At 39.3% G+C, this 24755-nt stretch overlaps 1 protein-coding gene across 1 annotated transcript; it reads left to right on the top strand.

The window, feature by feature from the left end:
• The first annotated feature begins 691 nt into the window (after window positions 1–691).
• On the top strand, window positions 692–6712 carry LOC111889476 (cation-chloride cotransporter 1). The gene is made up of 11 exons (XM_023885621.3): window positions 692–1079; window positions 1924–2073; window positions 2409–2487; window positions 2641–2741; window positions 2829–2943; window positions 3059–3159; window positions 3239–3300; window positions 3384–3611; window positions 3716–3830; window positions 4419–5176; window positions 5458–6712. The coding sequence occupies exons 1-11, from the start codon at window positions 922–924 to the stop codon at window positions 6513–6515; spliced, it is 2925 nt and encodes a 974-aa protein (XP_023741389.1). The 5' UTR covers window positions 692–921; the 3' UTR covers window positions 6516–6712.
• Window positions 6713–24755: the final 18043 nt, after the last annotated feature.

Below are 24755 nucleotides of genomic sequence, written 5' to 3'. Positions count from 1 at the left end.
ATTAACTTAGTTTTCGTTTCTTTCATCATAACATCTCATAATATACTACTGGACAATTAATGGTTCAATGTTGCAAACCTTATACTGTTTCTTAGACAGAATGTAGAGATAGAAATGAACAAGCTGGAATAGTTGCAGATGGAACTCAAATTTCGCTTTTCCTGCTGAAAGTAGTTTCACACAACACGTTTCAAGCTATTTCAAGTAAGACATTACATTACATTAGTAGCAACATACTTTATAGGTCTATGTGTAAAGAAATGTAAATAAAATGATATTATTGTTAAAAGATAGAATTGGTTGCTATTTCACGTAATCTCAATTTGTATCCAACCTGTAAATCTTCCCCATCAAGTGCTAACAAAAATAAACGATGCACCAATAAATAAAAGGAGCTGATCCGTACACAACAATTTTCTCCATACACAACAATTGATGTTTTAAAATGTTGTATTGTACAACTATATAATGCATGAATTGTTGTGTATGGCAAAAACTATTGTGTACAAATCACATCCCATAAATAAATAAAATCTGCCGGTTACAAAGCAAGCACATATTTACTAGTTTAAAATCAATAAAGGCTGTCCTTAAATATAACTAGTCGTATCTTTTTCTTTCTCTTATGAGCTGATGATAGATTTCAGGTCCTAAATATTTGTTTTCTAGATTTAGTAAACAATCAGAAAGCAGAAAATTGACCTACAATTTATATAGTAGAATAGTATATGGAAAGAAGAGATTTTTCCTGTTTTCTTACTCGATTCAAAAACTAGCAACCCGTCCACTCTGTTTCTCTCTCCAAATAGATATACACACGGAGTCTGCGCCTTTTCTCTCTCTCGCAATAGATTGGATCTCCCCAAGTATATAGATACAAATATCGGTTTCTGAAGGATACTCATAGATCGGCGAGGCTAAATGAGGAATGAAGAGATTGAGAGCTCCGACGACAACGAATTACCATCGTCGGCGCCACGAGTGGGTCGTAAATACGGCCCCGTCGTTGCGCATGATAATGATCCCGTCGTGCTCGAGATGTCCTCCTTCGATCACGGATCTTCGTCGAATCCCTTAAAGTTAGTTAGTTTCCTTTTTATCTTCTTACCCTCTTCGCCTTTTCCCCTTTTCTTTAAAAGATCAGTTAATTGCTTTACTTTTTATTATCAATCAAATAGACAAATAGTTCTTGGAATGATCAAAATGAGTAGGCTAGATAATGGAAGAAAGACACCAAATTGAAGTTCTGTAACAACAAATGTGTATTATTAGTAGCTACTGCCGCACTTCTGCTTTGATATTTTGCGAAATGTGCCGATTTAGGTGGATAATTTTGATGTTGCCCTAAACCAGTTGTTACGCAACTATTTTATTTGTAATTTGTAATGCTGTAATAGGCGATGTTGGTAGGAAGGAATTAGGTCTAAAGTGTTCCTTGTATATTCCTTGTAATGAAGTTGAAAATGGTGGTTTGTATTCTTTTGATTTACAAACTTGATATGGTTAGTGCTTCTAAAACAATGTCTATGAGTTTGTTATACATGCTATAAAGTTCATTATGGTTATGATTTTTTTTTCCTTAAGTAGTTTAAACCTTAGATTGACAACAATTTAGATAAAACATAACCCATATGATTTCCTAAGTCACTGTGTAGCTCCTCTTTTGGTGCTGAAGGAGTAGTATAGGATTGCCATTATACTGTAACGGATTTTAACAAGGTTTACTTAAAGCATGTACTAATGAACACCACATGGGTTCATCACATCATTATGTTGAAACTTAGATATGGGCATTTGTTTATGCTCAGTGTGTTACTCTGCATCAGAAATGTAGTTGATCATGAAGCAGAATTATATTTTGTATAAAATACAAGGATATCAAAATTTTGAGCTCATGTCTGAAAACTGATTTACTTGTGCCAGCAAAGTAAAAACAAGCTTTCAGCCAAATTCGGGTGCAGTTGCAAAAGAAGAGTCAATATCAGATGATCGAGGAGTCAATGGTGAACACAAAGAGTCTAAATTGGAATTATTTGGTTTTGATTCTCTTGTTAACATTCTTGGTCTCAAAAGGTAAATATTGCTTCTTCCTTTTTTCCTTAAAACTTTATATCTATGGATTATCTGAACAACAAGCCTTTTTATCCCTAATTTAGGACAGGTTAATATTGAAATCTAAAAGAAGTAGTAATTGTTTTGTTGTCACCAATAAACCATTCATAAATTGTTTGAAAAATGATTCTTATGTTGTGTCTTTCACTCTTTCTTCTTTCAAAGCTCTTCTATTCTCTCTTTTTGAGTAATATTGGTGTTGGTGTTTTAGTTTAGTAATCTCTGTATTATCATTTGTAGTTGTAAGTTACAAAAGTGATGTGATGTCAATATGTCATGAGTTTTCTATATTTCAGTATGACAGGGGAGCCGATGCCTGTACCTTCAAGTCCTAGAGGTCGTGATGATGGCTCTAATCCTGCACAGCATCCTCTGGTACTTGAACTTTATTAAACATACCTAATTATATTTCAGTAAATGACCGTTTTACCCTTGTACTGTTGTAAAATAATGGAACTCTCAGCTTAGCAATTAGCATGCATTATGAATATAATAGTGATTAGTTTTTGACAATATTTCGACTTCCAGATACAGAGTAGCAGTGTTGTGAAATCAGGAACAATGATGGGAGTCTTTATCCCATGCTTGCAGAACATATTGGGAATTATCTACTACATCAGGTTTTCCTGGTATGTCTTAAATCTTAATTATCATCCCATGAATATGATATTTATTGAAAAGGATTTGCTTACAATACCTAGAATTTAAAAATGCAGGATTGTTGGCATGGCAGGCATAGGTGGGTCCCTAGCAGTAGTCGCCTTATGTGGCTTATGTACTTTCTTGACTGCAGTATCATTGAGTGCAATCGCAACAAATGGTGCAATGAAGGTGGAAAACTTATATTACTTTTCTTCTCAACCCTAAACCCTAAACCCTAATGTAATGATTACAATTTACAAACAAATGAACAATAAATACTCTGTTTTGTTTAATTAATTTTTAGGGTGGGGGACCATACTATCTCATTGGTCGTGCTTTGGGTCCTGAAGTCGGAGTCAGCATAGGACTATGTTTCTTTTTAGGGAATGCGGTTGCTGGATCTATGTGAGTGTGTGTATTATAAATTTATACTTTTAAAATCTCAACTGTTTGTTTGTAAATTGTAATAACAAAATATTGGTAGGTATGTCTTGGGAGCAGTGGAGACCTTTTTGAATGCTGTGCCAAAGGCTGGACTTTTTAGAGGTATAAATATAAATATATAATAAATATTGGTTTTTAAGTTTTTTGTAAGGTATAACAAGCGTGACTGAGTGACTGTGTTTCAGAGACTATTACACAAGTAAATGGGACAGCAGTAGCGGAACCTATAACAACTCCAAGTTTACATGATCTACAAGTCTATGGGATTATTGTTACTATTGTTTTAGTATTTATAGTTTTTGGAGGTGTTAAAATGATTAACAAGGTTGCACCAGCCTTTCTTATACCTGTTCTGTTTTCCCTCCTCTGTATATTCATTGGGATATTTGCAGCAAGGGAGGATCATCCAGCAGGTATGATTAAAGATTATGAATTATTTTTTCTATCTTCTTTTCTTAGTATGTATGAGTATGACATGTTAACTGACCATATTTTTTTTTACTATCCTTTTAAATAGTTGGAGTCACGGGCTTAAGTTTGAAATCTTTCAGAGACAATTGGAGTTCTAGTTATCAAACAACAAACAATGCTGGAATACCTGATCCTGCTGGAGAAATACACTGGCACTTCAAGTAAGTTTTGGAAGCAATGCCTTTTATTCTAATATTTGATACCTGATACTTATTATATTCCATATTAAAGATTTGGTTTGATGGAAATGAGTAATTACATATTTACATTACATGACCATGTTTCGTTGGCATGAATTTTCATGTAATAGATAAAGATAAATATATAATTTTAACTTTAATCTTTAATTATTTCGTTATAAGTTTATAGTTAACAGACTATTATTTACAAAAATAATACTAAAAGTTTATTAAACCCAAAAGAGTCTATAAAAATAGCATTATTTTCGTTTAAAATAAGTCTAAGTTACAGATATGGTCCCTGTGCTTTACTCAAAATCACAAGTTTGATCCAAAATTTGAAGTAGTCCTTAAGCGAAATGCAAATCTTAAAAAAGACCAAACATGGATTTTGAGTAAAGCAGAGGGACCAAATCCGCAACAAAGGAGGATATTGGTAAGTCATTAAAAAATGGACCAAACTTGCGCATGGGAACCAAATTTGTAATATAGCGAGTGTAAATGATGATAATGAAATGAAAACGAAGGGCAAAAGCAAAAGAAAGAATAATTTGTGGATTTGTTTGTCAGTGCATTGGTAGGTCTGTTCTTTCCTGCAGTAACGGGAATCATGGCTGGTTCAAACCGGTCAGCCTCATTAAAAGACACGCAACGTTCGATTCCAATCGGAACATTAGCAGCGACACTAACAACCACAGCTCTCTACTTCATTTCTGTGTTCCTTTTGGGATCTGTAGCCACAAGAGAAAAACTCTTCACAGACAGATTACTAACAGCCACAATCGCATGGCCTTCTTCATCAATCATATACATCGGAATCATCCTTTCCACTCTGGGTGCTGCTTTACAGAGCCTCACTGGTGCCCCACGCCTCCTTGCAGCCATAGCCAATGATGACATTCTACCTGTTCTTAATTACTTCAAGGTCGCAGAAGGCAGCGAGCCTCATATTGCCACCTTCTTCACCGCTTTTCTCTGCATCGCGTGTGTTGTCATTGGGAATCTTGATCTTATCTCCCCGACCATTACTATGTTTTATCTCCTGTGTTATGCGGGTGTTAACTTGTCCTGTTTTCTTCTCGATCTCTTGGATGCGCCTAGCTGGCGTCCTCGCTGGAAGTTTCATCATTGGAGTCTCTCTCTTCTTGGAGCGTCTCTTTGTATTGTTATCATGTTTTTGATTTCTTGGTCCTTCACTGTCGTGTCCCTTGCGCTTGCTAGCCTCATATACTATTATGTCAGCATCAAGGGAAAAGCTGGCGACTGGGGAGATGGTTTCAAGAGTGCTTATTTTCAACTAGCTCTTCGCAGTCTTCGATCTTTGGGAGGTCAGTTTCTTTTCTTTTTGTTAGGACCAAATATAATAGTTTTTATATACTTATTATTGGTATCACAATGAAAATACCATCAACTTTCTATGTGCTTATATTTACAAACTACACACATAACTTGGTATCCTAATAAGTATTGTCCCAATGAAGGAAAATTTTGTAATTGTATTTTTTTTTATATAAAGAGGTAAATCATAGTTTAAAACAGACCAAACTGGGATGTAAGTGAGTCGTAGAAAGTGGAAAAAAGTAATGAGTCCATATTTTGTTTTTTGCAGCAAGCAACGTTCATCCAAAGAACTGGTACCCAATCCCACTGATCTTCTGCAGACCATGGGGAAAACTACCAGAAAACGTGCCATGTCATCCAAAACTGGCGGATTTCGCCAACTGCATGAAAAAAAAGGGGAGAGGAATGTCCATATTCGTGGACATCCTAGACGGGGACTACCACGAGTGTGCAGAAGACGCAAAAACCGCTTGCAAAAACCTGGCGACATACATCGAATACAAACGCTGCGAAGGCGTTGCAGAAATCGTGGTGGCCCCCAGCATGTCCGACGGCTTCCGAGGCATCGTCCAAACCATGGGCCTCGGAAATCTCAAACCCAACATCGTCGTCTTACGTTACCCGGAGATATGGCGCCGCGAGAATTTGACCGAAATACCCTCCACTTTTGTTGGCATCATTAACGACTGCATTGTCGCCAACAAAGCGGTTGTGATCGTGAAAGGGCTTGACGAATGGCCCAACGAGTATCAGAGACAGTATGGGACCATCGACTTGTATTGGATTGTTAGAGACGGTGGTCTTATGCTTCTTTTATCTCAGCTCCTTCTCACCAAGGAAATGTTTGAAAGCTGTAAAATTCAAGTCTTTTGTATCGCCGAAGAGGATTCCGATGCTGAAGAGCTGAAAGCCGATGTCAGAAAGTTTCTTTACGATCTTCGTATGCAAGCCGAGGTCATTGTTGTTTCCATGAAGACGTGGGACCACGGCGATGATCACGCGCAGGATGACTCCGTGGAGGCCTTTGTGGCTGCACAAGCCCGGATTAAAGACTACTTAGCGCAGATTAAGGAAGAAGAGAAACAACAGTTTATGGTGGTCAATGAACAACAAGTGGAGAAGTTCTTGTACACCACTTTGAAGTTGAACTCAACGATTATGAAGTATTCAAGGATGGCGGCTGTGGTGCTTGTCAGCCTTCCCCCGCCACCTGTCAACCACCCCTCCTATTTTTATATGGAGTATATGGATCTGTTGGTGGAGAATATTCCAAGGCTTTTGATTGTTCGAGGGTATCGTAAAGATGTTGTCACTTTGTTCACGTAGTTCATCTCATCTCATCCCATCCCATCCTATTATTATTATTATAAACTTTTTTTTTTATATAGAGTCCAAGATGTCTCGTTTTTTGCATCGTAATGATTTGTAGATTAAACGTTCGATTCATTCTTTGCATCGGTATACAGTTTTGTTGTTCTATTGAAACCGAGCTTCTTTATTTTGTAAGTATTCTTTTTAGAGCCCCTTTAATTCCTAGAAATGAATGGTACAAACCCTAGAGGCAGATACATCTAAAAACTCATGGAAGACGTCTTTGTGTGTTGATAACTGGATATGTATGGTATCTGTGTTGATATTTACAAATCTATCATATCCTGAGTGCTTTTTTAAGATATACTTCTTAAACATGGATCTTTCTTTCAAATAACATATTTTGGATGACATGATTCTAGTTTAAGGTTTAACCTTTTTAGTTTTTACTTCTACTGCATTTACGATGGTTTAATCTTACCCCACAGCTGATTCAAGCTTGCAAATGGGCTATGTCTATGTGTTTTTGATCAAATACTTTGCTGCAAATATGGGCCAAGAAGAGTGCAATTTGTTAATATCAATGGGCCCCCAAAATACCATGTTTCCCCGTTCTCGTGTACACCTCAACACCCTAACTCCCTTGTTAGTTGTTACCCTTGTGAAATTCTTCGTTAACTCCATTTGACATGTTAAATCGAAACACAACTCCATTTGCACGTCTTAAATTGAAACACCCCTTGCACGGACTAAATATTCAATAAATTAAGTTTTAAATTTTAAATTTTTTTGTAAGTTTGATATTTTAAAGAGGGTTATTGACATAAAAGTCCTTTAGTTTGTCAAGTTTTATCAATGTAATGATTTTATGCTCGTTGTCCTTAAGTTTTCAAAAATTTTCATATTTACCCTTTTACCAATCAGGTCATCAATTCAAAACTTAAATCGGTTTCAATTAAATAAGAAGAAATCGTTCAATTTAGTGAAAAGCCAATGAACAGAGAGGTTAGAGGTTATATTAATAAAAAAATTGATTTTTTAAATATATAAAATTTTCAACTTAAACGTGGGCTCGATACTGCTAGTAGACAAATTGACTCAATGTTCGTAAACAGATGTTACCTTGGTTGTACACAATTTTTTGCTTAACACTAATGACTAATAAAGTCGAAATGACTTACTTTATATAAGAAGTTATATTGAAAATTATTTTCTTGTTGTGTCGACGTGGTACTATTTCAAAGGTAGGTCCTAAAATTTTCAAGGTAGGTCCTAAAATAATTACCATATAAATTGTAAATAAAATTGAACCTTTAGATGGGTCATGTGACCCACCTTGAATGTTATTAGCCTCACCTCTGACTAGGAGGGATTTTATTCTATTGTCATTTTAGTTATAGGAAGTGATGTCACTTACTGTTCATTAATATGAATTCGAGAATCCTTAACAACATATTAAATGCCGTCATTAAGATCCCGAATCCAACAATATGGTCTAGAAGTAAAAAGAATCTAGTATAGATAGGGTATTTTTGTAACAAATTTGTAAACTTAAGGTTCTTTTTTTTTTTTTTTTTTTTTTTTTTTTTTTTTTTTTCCAAATTATATTTCATGGTAACCTGAAAACCTGCTATTACAGGTAAAAATGCCAAAAATGAAAAACTTTGGAAACGTTAAGGACATTAACAAATAAAAAATCGTCACGCGGATAAAACCGCCAATACTTGACAAACTTAAGGACTTTTATGTCAATAATTCTTCTGAGGAAATAAATTCCTAACAGATACAAAACAAATTCTCAAAAAAATTGTTTTAGTTTATACAGGGTAATAGCCAATTTAAGAACAATAAATTCGACATGATGGTTTCAATGTTACAAGTTATATACGATCATAGTGAAGAGTTACATAAAGTAGGATCTACATCTAAATGTAAATAAATAACTCAACTCACAACTTTCAATAATCACATCTCTCAGGTACACCCTTCAAAACATAAGAAAATTCACCATATGTCATAATAGTCTTCCAAGCCTTCTCTTTATCATCTTTAGGGATGTCAACGGGGGTAAATGAGACAGGGAGTGCGTCCCCTACCCATATGGGTTTCAGGACAAGATTACCTACCCTCGCCCCCAAAATTAAAACGAGGGTTAACCTTGCCCTCGCCCCGGATTTTTTAAAAATAAAATTCCTCCAAAAGGGACGGGGCCACCACGAGAACGGGGTTCCACAGGACATTTTGACATCCCTAGTCATCTTCAATGAAGAAATTTGCACCCAACATCCCCCCCCCCCCTTTTCAAAGCTTAGAATGGACGACTGAAGGAGTGTGATAATCTCTAAAAATGCAAGTATTAAGATCGGATGACCAACTTCCTCAAATAGATTTCTTCATTGGATGCACACTTTTATCGGATGGAGACTTGGTCGAATAACTTGACAACTTCAGATACCTCATCAGTTCGGATAAATTAGTCACTTTCATGTACTATTAATATCCCCTAAATGATCTTAGCTAATTTTCAACTCATATTCTTATCATCAAAGACAAACATCTGAGCCTTGAGGAGTCATGAAAAAACTTCTATCCACCACATAATCACTTTTAAAAAAATTATTGTTTCACTTCCTAGGAGGCTAAGGATTAATCAAATCGGCTGATGAACTTTTCAAGCACTTTGGTGTGAACCATATGCTTTTTCCTTGCCATGAAGAATTTATTCTCGGATGATCCTTTTGAGATGTATATGTATATGAGCTCATGATTATTTGTCATACCAAAGGGCATTGCTTTAATCCCTTCCAAGGCAATGTTTGGAGAATGAGGATTTCGACCAGTCTTGAATATATGATGAAGTTATATGTCGATTCTCCTAAATTCTGTTACATAGTCCTTCAAAAATTTGTTGGTGTAACATCTCGATATTGATGTATTACAATTTTAAACCCTAAGTATGAGAATTTATTGTATTTTATCCCTTGGATGTTATTTACTTGCAAATTGGCCCATAGTGGCATTTTTGTAATTTTGGGCAAAACTTGAGTACGCTGGGCGTACGTGCATAAGTCCCAAACCCTAATATTTTGGGATTGGACCCTGTTTAAAAATCCTTAACTCCCATATCTTCTTCCTTTCATCAACCACCATCCCATTTCAACCACTTTGCAAACCCTAATCCATTTGAGAGCATTTGTGAGCCATTAAGTGTGCTTTGGTGATTTTGAAGATGGAGAAAGAAGAGAAGGTCATCTTTGAGAAGTGGAACTCTTTGGATCCAGTTTAGCAACATCATTTGACACTATTTGAAGGTAGAAAGCCCTGAACTTGATGAAGGATTGATTAGATCTTGTTTATCCATGAAATTGTGTTCTTTTGATCCCATAAGCTTGGTATTATGAGTATGGATTACTCTAGTCCATATAACCTGTCCTTTTAGACATTTTAGAGCATCTAGAAGCATAAAAATGTAACCTTGATTGCTAGTTTCCTTCCATGCATGAGTTACAAGGCCTTAATGGGTTAATTAGTTAGGGTTTTTGTTATTGGGCATGTATTGGCCATGCAAGACCATAAAGTTGGAAACTTTATGGTTAAGGATGTTGATTTAGCACTAGATCTGGATTATGGGCAAAAAAGCTTAAGGATTAAGCTCTTAATAAGAAAAGAAGGAACATATCGTGTACGCTGGGCATAACCCAGGTACACTAGGCGTACGAGGTCAACTCCTCGTGTTTTGGTCAAGCTTCGGGTACGCCATGCGTACCGAATGTGTACTGTAACATCCTATTTCCTGCCATTTCTGAGCCATGGACCGGAATTCGATTAGTTAAGAGACTCTAACCTTGAATTGTGTTATAGGCCAAATGGTAGAAAGGGAAAAGTCATAGATGAGGTCCGCATGAAATATGGATTTTTGTTCGATATGTTTTTAGTCCAAGATATTTAGATACTATTGTAGAGCTCTCTTGTGACACCCAAATTTTTGCAAAAATTTTAAACTTTTAAAACCCATCTTAAATTAAATTAAAACAACAGAAATAGTCATAACATAATCCATCAACTTAATAATCATATAAAATAAGTGCGGAAGTAATAATAATAATAAGGTCCCAACAAAAATAACTAGTAGCGATGTCCCGGTGCTCCATGTCAAGCCTTAGCCTCTTTAATCTTAACACCTGAAAAGTTATAAGGGAAACCATAAGCACAAAGCTTAGTGAATTCAAACACAAACATTGTACTAACATTCATATTTACTAACCCTAATCCATTTTCCAATTATAATGATATGATAAGGGCAAAGAACGAATCAATGCCTATAATACAAGAAGGACTTGTAGGTTTGAGCCGCACCGGGAAGATCCCGTATCACTTGGCCCTAATCACCACACCTCACGATGAGTATTACATTGGTGATCTTACCTACCCACTACACCGGTAAATCCGTATCCTTTGGTGGTGTCCCCATATCCATGATTAGTTACATACAGTGCACATGTACGAATTGAAACAATACTTATATAGCATGCTTTTATAATAAATTCAAATAATCACACACGAGCTAACTAGCAAACACAATCATCAATACAACGGTGTGAGAGAACTCACCTTGAGTGAGTAGTAAGGATAGCTAAGAATCAAATAATGCTACCAAGCTTGAGCAAACTTCAAAACCTCACCTAAGAAGGACTAAAGGTTAGAAAGGAGAAGTAATGAAGCTATGAGTTGAGAAAAGAGTAATCACAGCAAGGTCTCTAAAACAGACCTGCTGTTTAAAACGGATTTACTCCAAAATCTAAAACAGAAACATAGCTTTAACTAAATTTTATAGGAAACTATGATTGCTTAGGATTCCAGAACTATAAAGAACTCATTCTAACTCCAAAAGATGAATTAAATATGAATTTTACAAAATGGTGTATCACTTCTGTCTCCAACAATACAGTCAAGTGATGTTGGCCAATTCTGCGTAACTTGTGAGTAGAATTCGTCCAAACCAAAATTAATACAAGTAAAGGACATATAAATGAAAGTCTCAGAGTTGGAATTGAATGAAAAGAATCTCCCAAACTCCAGATATAAAATTCACATTGTGGACAATCACAGCACTAGCAAAAGCTGGTGACTGCCCACTGATCTGGAGTATGGATCCATTATAACCAATTTATAATTGGAAATAACACCCCATCTTCTCCGGATCTTAAATTCATAATATAAGGAACATATAGAAACTTGGAATCACTCTGGATCCTTTTCCAAGCCTTATAAATGATGAAAACAAAATGACATATCAGAACAGACCCGGATCAGACCTAACAGCAAAGATGCCATTCTTTCCCATAGATAAAGTCCTTATCAGTGAGGTTGGCCTTCTTAAGAAAGTTAGACAACTCAATTTTTGAACTTTTGGAACGGGTTTGGGGTCCGTTTGAGTTCTATAGCTCAAGATATGAGTTTTACAAAATGACTACAGATCTGATGGAAAACAGAATCGTAGCCACCCGTGATTCCTTTTTGGCTTATCCATCCTTCTCCCTTTGAAACACATTTTAAGACGTGTTCATCATCCCAATTTAGTCCCCATGATAATGGTGGTACTAAAAAGGGTTAGGTATCATTAGGATTTCATTTTTCCACAAGATTGTAATAACAATCAACATGAAAATGAACATAAAGCACATAAAATCACCATTCTCCCTTTTAGGGTTTCCATGATCTTTTGCCATATGTAATCCCTTAGATCCATCATCCACCATATATGGGGTGAAGATAGGACCTTGAGATGATGTATAACATACAATTACAAATCAAATAATAAGGAGAAGAAGTGAAGAAGAAATCATAAAACTAGAACAAGGCTATGAATCAAGTTGTAAGAAATGATAAGGAGGTTCATACCAATATGAATCAAGGCTGGAAATGAACAAGAATTAAGCTCCAAACAACATCCCCTTGGCTGCTCTTGATCCCAAATAGATAGAGGACAATTTTAGAGAGAGAGAGAGGGAGGGTTTAGAGTGTTTTTCTTGTGTGTGTTCCAAATGACTCAATTAACACATTAAGTACTATTTACTAGATGGACTTTGCAAATAGGACCATAGTCCATGGACTTCAATAAAAGGAGTTTACAAGATGATCAAAAGAGTCCAATAACATAAGAAATCAGACATTGGTTAAATAAATTAACCCAAGGTTACAAGGATAATTAAAAATAAATAACCAAACGTACCGAGAAAAACCGGGGCGTTACATCTCTAGAAACCCTAACCCTAGATTGAGCATTGTGCGCAAACAGAAGGTGTTTTTAAGTTCTTTGAAGTGTTCTTGGTGCACCTTGGAGAAAAAGGAACTCATTGAAGAAGCATTGGTTGCTTTGGAGCTTGTAGATCCAAACCTTGTTCACCTTGATATTTCTTTCTAGAGGTATAGAGACTGAATCTTGATGATGAAATTGTTAGATCTAGCTAGTTTTGGGTGTTAAGATATTTTGGTCACTTTAAGTGCATAAAGTTTAGATTTTCAAAGTTTGTGACATTTTTATGGATAAAGTTGGAAAATTTATCCATCTAAACGTCATTTTGATTCAGATCTGAAGGTTGGAGACTTGGATTTAATGGATTAAGTTGAAAAAGATGCACTTTTAGGTCCCTTTGAGGCTTAAAGACTAGATCTTGTTTGTTGGGACCATTCTAATGGACAAAGTTGGAAACTTTATCCATTATGGAGCTATTATGAACCATAAAAAATGTGATCTTGACACTTCTATCCCTTCCATACAAGAGTTGTGACGTCTTATTGGGTTAATGTAACGACCCAATTTTTTAAAGAATTTTTTTTTGTTTTTAATTAATCAAACACATTCCCATAAATCATGAAACTCCAAAACAATTGTTTTCAAATTCTTGTTCATTATAACTTTATTTTCAAATATCAGAGTGTCCCATGAAATCCCCTGAGAGAGACTGCACGTCACGTCATCAATCTTTGCCCTTGCCCTTGGTGTAACATCCCAAAAATACGACCCAAATTTTTTTGTTTTAATAGTAATAAAACCATATACTGATCGTCACATCATAAAATCATATGTCAAATATCTCAACCCATAATAAAATGTCATGAAAATTTGTGACAAATCAATCTATGAATCAAAACAATCTCCCAGGAAAAGACTGAAGCGGTGGTGTATGCGATGCCATCATCCCGAGCTCTTCCCTTTTACTTGCGAAAGTACCTGAAACCAAAACTGAAACTGTAAGCACAAAGCTTAGTGAGCTCCCCCAAACTACCACATACCATACATAACATAAAAAGCATCTAGTGGGCCTTACCCACTGCATCGAACCGAAGTCCGGAAACTAACCAGGGCCTTGCCCTTTGCATCAGACTGTAGTCCGGAACTAACTGCATCGGACCGATGTTCGGAACTGATTGGGACCTTGTCCCCTGCATCGGACCGAAGTCCGGAACTGACTGAACATAACAAAGCATAAACATATCAGCTAACATGGATACATATACTGCATACTTCATCGGAACATAGACCGAAACACATAACACCAAACATGCTTGAATCACAAAGAAATCAAGTACCCTAACTACTGCATCAGACCGAGGTCCGAAACTACTGCTAATTAAACGGGCCGGGATTGTGGCCGTGGACCCATTCCTACTGGAAGGAAGACTCACCTCGTAACCTAGCTGCTGAAGGGACTGCTCCGAAATCTGTCTGCTGCGTCTCCGGTTTCACCCTGGCTACAATTTCCATAAGCACCATCAATCAAATACTGATAATAATACTGAGGGTAAAATGACTCTCTTACCCCTGGTTCAAGTCATCCTAACTGTCAAAGTCAACATTCAGTTGACCTGACTCGTCGAGTCCTTACTCTTACTTTCTTGATTCTACTCGCTAGTACTCGTTGAGTTTTGGCACAAACTCGGCGAGTTCCTCTTTGTTACTAACACTCCGACAATCTGCATCCAACTCGCCGAGTTGTATGAACAACTCTTCGAGTTCTCCTTCATCAGATGAACATTCTAGCTGTGACTCGCCGAGTTGTATGAACAACTCGTCGAGTCTGTTCTTGAGGCATGAAGATTGCCTTGGACTCGCCGAGTCAGGGCATTGACTCGCCGAGTCTTCCACGAATGAGTCTAACCCTCTAGCTCATCGATTCCATCTCTCACTCACTGGTTCCACTCGGCATAACTCGAAAAAGGGAAAAACAAGGGACTCGCGACTCGACTCGCCGAGTCTGAAGAACGAATCGCCGAGTCGTATACATGCAAACACTATATACTCGATTCTGCTTGAAACCAGTCCCTACCATTCATAGATCTGGGTTCATGGGACTTGATTAACACGTAAAGTTTCCAACTTTACGTGTAAATAACATCAATTGAAGGTTTTAAGGTTCAAAGCACACTAAAAGAGTAGATCTAGAGTTTCCATGCAAAATGGATCCATAAAGGTGCTAGATCTAAGCTTCTAGAATTCAAACCTTGTTAGATCCGAAGGCTAATCAACTCCATGAGTCCTCTATGCTACTACTAAGCGAAGAAATGGTTCAAGAATAGCTTTAATGGCTTCAAAAAGAGGATTTAATCATAGAAACAGAAAAGGGCCAAGATATACCTTACTATCTTCTGAAATTCCTCAAAGATCTAGGATCTCCTTCTTCTCCTCTGGATCTACCTTCCTTCTTCTCTCAAAATCTTCAAAGAACACACCAAAATCACACAAAAATGCAAAGGGGGCTCTAGGGTTTCGAGAATGAAGCTCTGAGGGGTGATGGGGGCTGACTTGTGGCCTCAAAAGTTGTTTAAATAGGGTGCAAACCCTTGAAATTAGGGTTTCATCCAGACTGGCGGACTCGCCGAGTCGCCAACTTAAACGTGCTCGAAATCCCGACTCTACTCGACGAGTCCAGCTACTGACTCGTCGAGTTCCCCTTAAAACTTGAATAAAAATAAATGTAAACATATAAATATCATACCAGAATTGGGGTGTTACAACCCTCCCCCACTTGCCTCAGACTTCGTCCTCGAAGTCTGCTGCTGCTGAATCTAGGAACAACTCGGGGTAATGCCCCGACATCTCCTCCTCGGACTCCCACGTCTACTCTGAACCCTTCCGGTGATGCCACTGTACCTTTACCAACTGAATCACCTTGTTCCTCAAGGTCTTCACCTTCCGATCCAAGATCGAAACTGGTCTCTTGACATAATTCAGGCTGCTATCAACCTGAATATCCTCAATGGGTACTATTGCCGACTCTTCCACCAAACACTTCCTCAACTGAGAAACATGGAAAGTGTTGTGGATCTGGCTAAGCTCTGACGGGAGATCCAACCGATAAGCAACCCGACCCACCCGGGCCAAAACCCTAAAAGGACCAATGAACCTGGGGCCCAACTTGCCCCTCTTCCGAAACCTAATAACACCCTTACAGGGTGATACCTTCAGGAGTACCATATCGCCCACCTCGAACTCCAAATCTGAACGCCTCCTATCGGCGTAACTCTTCTGCCGACTCTGCGTAGTCTGCAGTCTGCCATGAACCTGCTGGATCAATTCTGTCGTCTTGAGCACCACTTCGGTGCTTCCAATGACTCGTTGACCGACCTCGCCCCAACAAATCGGGGTCCTACACTTCCTCCCATAGAGCATTTCGAAAGGAGGCCGATCGATACTCCCGTGGTAACTGTTGTTATACGAAAATTCCGCTAACGGAAGATACGTATCCCAACTGCCATCGAAGTCTAGAACACATGCCCACAACATGTCCTCGAGAGTCTGAATCGTCCTCTCGCTCTGTCCGTCCGTCTGAGGATGGAAAGCAGTGCTAAAATGGAGACGAGTACCCATCTCATCGTGAAACCGCTTCCAGAATCTGGAAGTAAAACGGACATCTCGGTCTAACACCACTGAAACAGGCACTCCATGGCGTGCCACCACCTCCCTCACATAAATATCAGCTAACTTTTCTGCTGATATGCTCTCCTGGATCGGTATAAAATGAGCACTCTTCGTCAACCGATCCACAAGAACCCATATAGAATCCACTCCACGTGTAGTCCTGGGAAGCTTCGTGATGAAATCCATGGTAATGTCTTCCCATTTCCACGCCGGAATGTCTAACGGCTGCATCTTGCCGTGAGGTCTTTGGTGTTCTGCCTTAACCTTCCTGCAGGTCAGGCACCTCTCCACATACCAGGCGACATCCCGCTTCATGCAGGGCCACTAATAATAGGGTTGAAGATCTCTATACATCTTCGTTGCCCCTGAATGAATGGAAAATCGAGACTTATGAGCCTCATCCATCAACACTTGCCGTACTCCGCCCCAGTACGGCACCCAAACTCTCCCGTGAAGGGTCAACAATCCTCTACTATCATAGTCAAAAGAAGCTACCCAGCCCACGATCCTCTCACACTTCTGTCTCTCCTCCTTGAGGCCCTCTACCTGCGCCTCCTTAATTTGCTCCAATAATGGAGTAATCACCATCATCCTCAAACAAATATCTCTGATCGGGTCCGCTACTGCCTTGCGGCTCAAGGCGTCGGCCACTACATTGGCCTTCCCTGGGTGATAAAGGACCTCACAGTCGTAATCCTTCAACACATCTAACCATCGCCTCTGTCTCATGTTCAGATTTGACTGATCCATGAGGTACCTTAAGCTCTTGTGATCCGTGTAAATGGTGCAATGGACCCCATAAAGGTAATGCCTCCAAATCTTGAGGGCAAACACCACTGCCTCCAACTCCAAATCATGTGTAGGATAATTAGCCTCGTGAGGCTTCAACTGTATCGAGGCATATGCTATCACACGGCCTCGCTGCATCAACACTGCTCCCATACCTGTGATCGAGGCATAACAGTAGACTATGAAATCCTCTACTCCCTCTGGCAGGGTAAGAATCGGTGCCTCGCACAATCTCTGCCTGAGGGTCTCAAACGCTACCTGCTGCTCAGGCCCCCAACGAAACGCTACCGACTTCTTGGTCAACCGAGTGAGCGATACTGCTATCTTGGAGAAATCCTGGATGAATCTCCTGTAATACCCTGCCAATCCTAGGAAACTCTGAATCTCGGATGGAGACTTCGGAACCTCCCACTGCATCACGACCTCAATCTTGGCCGGATCTACCAAAATACCCTTCTGGTTGACAAGGTGACCAAGGAACTGCACCTCGCGTAACCAAAACTCACACTTGGAGAACTTCGTGAAAAGTCTCTCCCTCCTCAAAACCTCTAGCACCTCTCTCAGGTGCTCCTCATGTTGCTCCTGAGTCTTGAAATACACCAAGATATCGTCTATGAATACTATCACAGACTGATCCAACATCGGCCTGCACACGCGGTTCATGAGGTCCATGAACGCGGCCGGAGCGTTGGTGAGCCCAAACGGCATCACCACAAACTCATAATGACCATACCTGGTCCTGAAGGTAGTCTTCTGCACATCCTTGCCTCTGACCCGCATCTGGTGATATCCGGAGCGTAAATCGATCTTGGAGAACCAAGACGCTCCCTGAAGCTGATCAAACAAATCATCTATCCTCGGAAGTGGGTAACGATTCTTCACCGTTACCTTATTCAGCTCCCGGTAATCTATACACATACGGTGTGACCCGTCCTTTTTCTTCACGAATAAAATTGGTGCACCCCAGGGTGAACTGCTCGGCCTGATAAATCTCTTGTCCAGCAGCTCTTGCTGCTGCGTAGACAACTCCTGCATCTCTGGGGGGAGCCAACCGATACGGTGCCTTGGCTATCGGAGCCGCACCAGGGATTAGATCAATCCCGAACTCAACCTGTCTCTCACGAGGTACCCCCGACAATTCCTCCGAAAATACATCCGAGTAGTCTCGCACCACCGGAACATCATCAACTGTCGTCTTGCCCTTCTCCCGGTCATCTGAAACATAGGCAATATAGCCGACGCAACCCCTAGTCTGCTCATCCATCTGCCCGGCCTCCGGGTCTGATCCTGATCCCCCTTCGGCACCTGAACTGCCGACTGCTGGTCGAGGACGCAACACCACCATTCTGAAAACACATCAAAATAAATTTTAGGATCATAAATATATCTCGAGGGATCACTACTATCACAAGTTTCCTGGTCTCATCTCAGCTTTCTTGATTTGAGTACGGATCCTCTGCTTTCAGTAGTACGGGCCCATAATACCTTCCACATCTATCTGTACTTTACTCAAGAACTGCCTTGACTCCACCAAGTCACTTTACAACTACTGATCTCTAATACTACCTTCCTAGGCTTGCCCTAGGGAACTTCTGACGCCACCCAAACCAGTCCTCAGCTGCTGAAGGCCTCCTTGTAATTCCAATTAGCCATTACCTGAATACCATCATATGTGGCGAGGCTCGGATAATCCTTTGAGTAAAGACCCGTCCCTACTACGGTCAGACTCACACCAGAGCTGCGCAATAGGGCCAAGTCTAGCACTCTGAGATTATTCAACCCTGTTCACATGTGACGTGACGTATTCACCTAATGGCTAGCTCCCATCACTCAGAGCCCCACAAAGCACAAAGTAAGCAGCATTCAAACACAGAAAACTACTCAAGCAACTCTATCCTCATAACAAGGACCTATACTAGCATACAATGCTAAGCTCATGATATCAGGCATAACCTAAACAGGCTATCCTACTGCTGCCCACTCGACTAGTATGAAATTCTCATAAAACTGAAGCACACATATAGCAGGCACATATGGCATCCTCCTAGACCTTAGTCCTATTCTAGCATGCTGTTCTACTGAATACTGAAACTGTTAATTCATAACATGACCTTGTATGGGTAATTTAGGTGTACTTACTTGAGCTCGGCTGATCGCATGCACCACAACCTTTTCTCTTTTCAAAGTTCTATTCTTTCTAAAAATTCTCTTCACTTTTCTAAAACTCTTTCTTTTGAAAATATTTTACCACTTCCTTAGTTTGAGTTCAGACACACCCGAGAGTGTGCCCGAATCCCTCAAACCAAGGCTCTGATACCAACTTGTAACATCCCAAAAATACGACCCAAATTTTTTTGTTTTAATAGTAATAAAACCATATACTGATCGTCACATCATAAAACCATATGTCAAATATCTCAACCCATAATAAAATGTCATGAACATTTGTGCCAAATCAATCTATGAATCAAAACAATCTCCCAGGAAAAGACTGAAGCGGTGGTGTATGCGATGCCATCATCCCGAGCTCTTCCCTTTACTCGCGGAAGTACCTGAAACCAAAACTGAAACTGTAAGCACAAAGCTTAGCGAGCTCCCCCAAACTACCACATACCATACATAACATAAAAAGCATCTACTGGGCCTTGCCCACTGCATCGAACCGAAGTCCGGAAACTAACCAGGGCCTTGCCCTCTGCATCGGACTATAGTTCGGAACTAACTGCATCGGACCGAAGTCCGGAACTGATTGGGACCTTGTCCCCTGCATCGGACCGAAATCCGGAACTGACTGATCATAACAAAGCATAAACATATCAGCTAACATGGATACATATACTGCATACTTCATCGGAACATAGACCGAAACACATAACACCAAACATGCTTGAATCACAAAGACATCAAGCACCCTAACTACTGCATCAGACCGAGGTCCGAAACTACTGCTAATTAAACGGGTCGGGATTGTGGCTGTGGACCCATTCCTACTGGAAGGAAGACTCACCTCGTAACCTAGTTGCTACAATTTCCATAAGCACCATCAATTTCCATAAGCACCATCAATCAAATACTGATAATAATAATAAGGGTAAAATGACTCTCTTACCCCTGGTCCAAGTCATCCTAACTGTCAAAGTAAACATTCAGTTGACCTGACTCGTCGAGTTGGGTTGCCAACTCGTCTAAGTCCTTACTCTTACTTTCTTGATTCTACTCGCTACTACTCGTCGAGTTTTGGCACAAACTCGGCGAGTTCCTCTTTGTTACTAACACTCCGACAATCTGCATCCAACTCGTCGAGTTGTATGAACAACTCTTCGCGTTCTCCTTCATCATATGAACATTCTAGTTGTGACTCGCCGAGTTGTATGAACAACTCGTCGAGTCTGTTCTTGAGGCATGAAGATTGCCTTGGACTCGCCGAGTCAGGGCATTTACTCACCGAGTCTTCCACGAATGAGTCTAACCCTCTAGCTCACCGAGTCCATCTCTCACTCATTGGTTCCACTCGGCATAACTCGAAAAAGGGAAAAACAGGGGACTCGCGACTCGACTCGCCGAGTCTGAAGAACGACTCGCCGAGTCGTATACATGCAAACACTATATACTCGATTCTGCTTGAAACCAGTCCTTACCATTCATAGATCTGGGTTCCTGGGACTTGATTAACACGTAAAGTTTCCAACTTTACGTGTAAATAACATCAATTGAAGGTTTTAAGGTTCAAAGCACACTAAAAGAGTAGATCTAGAGCTTCCATGCAAAATGGATCCATAAAGGTCCAACTTTACGTGTAAATAACATCAAATGAAGGTTTTAAGGTTCAAAGCACACTAAAAGAGTAGATCTAGAGCTTCCATGGTGAATGGATCCATAAAGGTGCTAGATCTAAGCTTCTGGAATTCAAACCTAGTTAGATCCGAAGGCTAATAACCTCCATGAGTCCTCCATGCTACTACTAAGCCAAGAAATGGTTCAAGAATAGCTTTAATGGCTTCAAAAAGAGGATTTAAGCATAGAAAAAGAAAAGGGCCAAGATATACCTTACTATCTTCTGAAATTCCTCAAAGATCTAGGATCTCCTTCTTCTCCTCTTGATCTACCTTCCTTCTTCTCTCAAAATCTTCAAAGAACAAACCAAAATCACACAAAAGTGCAAACCCTTGAAATTAGGGTTTCATCCAGACTGGCGGACTCGCCAAATCCGGAATATAGACTCGCCGAGTCGCCAACTTAAACGTGCTTGAAATCCCGACTCTACTCGACGAGTCCAGCTACTGACTCGTCGAGTTCCCCTTAAAACTTGAAGAAAAATAAATGTAAATATATAAATATCATACCAGAATTGGGGTGTTACACTTGGACTCAGATGAACCTGAAACAAATCCACAAACTGTAAGTTAATGCTTATTGAGTCCCCCAGAGCATATCCTACACAGAACTCACATAACACATATCAAATTAGCCATAGGCTACATATATCACATAAGCCATGGATACAACATATAAGGAAGCCTTGGAAACCCTCCCGGGTCTTACACCTAATGCCACGGGAACCCCCACGTGGTCTTATCTGCCATGGGAACCCCCACATGGTCTTCCTGCCTTGGGAACCCCCACAAGGTCTTCCTGCCTTGGGAACCCCCACAAGGTCTTCCTACCAAACAAGACATAATGCAAACTATACAAGTAGATACACTAAGATGCCATGGAAACCCTCTAGGGTCTTACACCAATTGCCACTGGAACCCCCATGTGGTCTTCCATGCAACTATCATACTATCATATCGCATATTCAACCAATAATCTGCATCTCATCTGTGACAACCATCACTTTCTGGTCAAGTTAAAGTCAAAGAAAGTCAACAAGTCAAACCGGCCAACTCAATTAACCCTTGTATATTAGGGTTTAGATTATGTTTCTATTGTACAAAACACCATTCTAATGCAAAGTATCACTTAAAGTCATCACGTGTTGAGAAAATCCAAACCCTAATCAGGGTAAGTGATGGAACTACTCGATAAAACATTAATACATACCCTTCGAGTGCGTATTACGCTCATAACAAGACAAAACAGGGTTTACAAACCTTGCATTTCGAAGTTAAACACTTGCAAAGGTCACAAACAAAATCTCTCTCAAATCTCTCTTAAATCTCTCCCAAATCTCTCTCAAAACCCTCTTTCAACTTTTCATGAACTCTAGGGGCATCCCGACCCTTAACTGAGTCAAAAACCGCTCAAAACGAGAAGTTTATGCGAAAAACAGCTAATTAGGACCGAAACCTCTTAGGAACCGAACCCCTCTTAGGAACCGAACCTGCCAAGAACCGAAACAGCCCTTAAGGACCGAACTCACCCTTCGGTTCAGATCAAGCCTCTCGGACCGAAGCTCCGCATGCTTCGCCTTCGCTCCTCTTACCTACTCGCTTGACTTCGCTTCGGTTCCCTTCTGATGAGTTTTGCCTGCGATAAACTTCGGACTGAGCCCTCCCTCTCGGTTCTTAAGGACCGAACCTCGCAACTTTGCTTCTTGGTTCCGGTTTTCGACCACTTTCGTGTTTTAAGCCCGTTTTTCATGATTTTAACGTGGGATTTTCACCCAAACTCATATTTTGACATATAAGACCCTATATATTCATATGCTAATCACGTTTTGGGGGAAATCTTTATCTAAGAATAATATCTTTCGTGCAAGATATTGATTTGGAGTGTTGACTTTCCCATAAAGTAATGACACAAGCTACCTCCCATACCCACTCCATGACATCCTCTTTTCACTATTCACCTCTAGCTAGTCAACTATTTTCCTCTAACACTCTTCTCCAGCAAGTTATCTTGATCAAAGGCTGGAAAATCCTTATCTCTCCTTCCACTTTACACACTCTCTCACCAAAACGCAAACACCTCCCTCTCACTTTCTCTCTCTAAAAACTCGACACTCCAAAGATGATATTGAGCATTTCACTCACTTTTGGTAAGTATTTTCATCCTACATTTGAACATTCTTCACACCTTCACTCAAATTATGGATCTCTCATAACAAATATCGCCATATTTGTTCTTAGATCTTCAACTCTCCAAGCATTTACCAAGTGTTCTTGACTTGGAAACCTCTTTTCTTCAGCATTCATCGAAGGAAATCACTCAAGGTGAGTTCCTACCACTACATTTTCATGTTTTCTTCAATTTTTAGGGGGGAATACAAGTTAAATTACCTTATCATAACTCAAACTCATACTTCAGTTTTTCATAGAAAAGTTGAGTCCTATTCACAGACTATTTTGACCATCTTAAACTTAATATCTTTGAAAACTGTTTAATATGAAAGTAGTTAAGGTTTATAACTTTCTAATGACTACTTGCACTTCTTTATATGATTTTTCTACAATTTATGGTGATTTTTACAAAACTGCCTATCATTTCAGAAACAAATTCGGACCAGTCTGTGAATATGAACATTTTCACACAAGTTAGAGACTTCTAAAAATCATAATAAAAATTATGAATAAACTAGACACATTTTCTAAACTCTCAGAGTTTACGGATTCAGTTTTAGACTTCGTATGAGTTTTATGATTTTTCTAAAATAGTGCAGAAAGGTTAAAAACTAGTTAACAGCTTACAACTTTCTTAACACTTTGTAACATGTTGAGCAAAGTGTTTATATTTGATGACTTCATATTTTACATGTGTTTTCTGTTGAGTTACATTTAAATAACAAAAATTACTCACTGAATTGTAAGAGTCCTTTATCATTACAAACATACAAGATGAAACATAAAAAGTATAGTTATGCTTTGCTAAAGATACTACTTACATAGAAAAGGTTTTACTCTCAATACAAACGAGTTTTCATTTACCACATGATAAATAATAATAGGTATAGTTTATGGATTTCACATTTCAAACATACTACACAAAAGGGGATTTCAATTCCACTATAGAAAAGGTTTTACACGCATACTACACGTAAACTCGTTATTGTAAATTGTGAGACTTGTCTTCATTGTACTCTTAGAGTACAGGTTAAAATTCCTGAAATAGTTATAACCAGAGTCTATTGTAAGTAGAGCGTGATAATTGTGTATAGATCTATATTGGTATTGACAACCCTCACCCATGTTGTTTACGACAGCCCGATCGGCCGATCGGGGGTGACAAATGTCATTTCAATTCCGACGCCTGAAGAGCTTTGCAGCAGGCATCTCTGTTATAGTATGGTTATAGCGACTCACATAGGAAGATAACGAAACTTATAGTTTACAGGAATTTCTACTTTAAAAAGGGGTTTTATCTATTTAAAATTGCATACACGTTACAAGTACGATACACACACACATACACTCGGTCTTGGGATTTAAGACTACGGACGTGTTCGACAAAACTGGCTGGTAGCGGGTAGCTTGTAGCGTTTTGTTAAACGCTAGATGAAGTAGCATTTGGATTTGGAGCAATTTGATTGAACTATATGCTAGAAGCTTGTAGTGCCAAATTAGACTTTTTGTTTTAAACGGAGCGTTTTGTCAAACACTAGAAGC

This window comes from Lactuca sativa, chromosome 8, assembly GCF_002870075.4.
Source record: "Lactuca sativa cultivar Salinas chromosome 8, Lsat_Salinas_v11, whole genome shotgun sequence".
NCBI lineage: Eukaryota > Viridiplantae > Streptophyta > Magnoliopsida > Asterales > Asteraceae > Lactuca > Lactuca sativa.
This window is presented reverse-complemented; position numbering and strand designations above follow the sequence as displayed.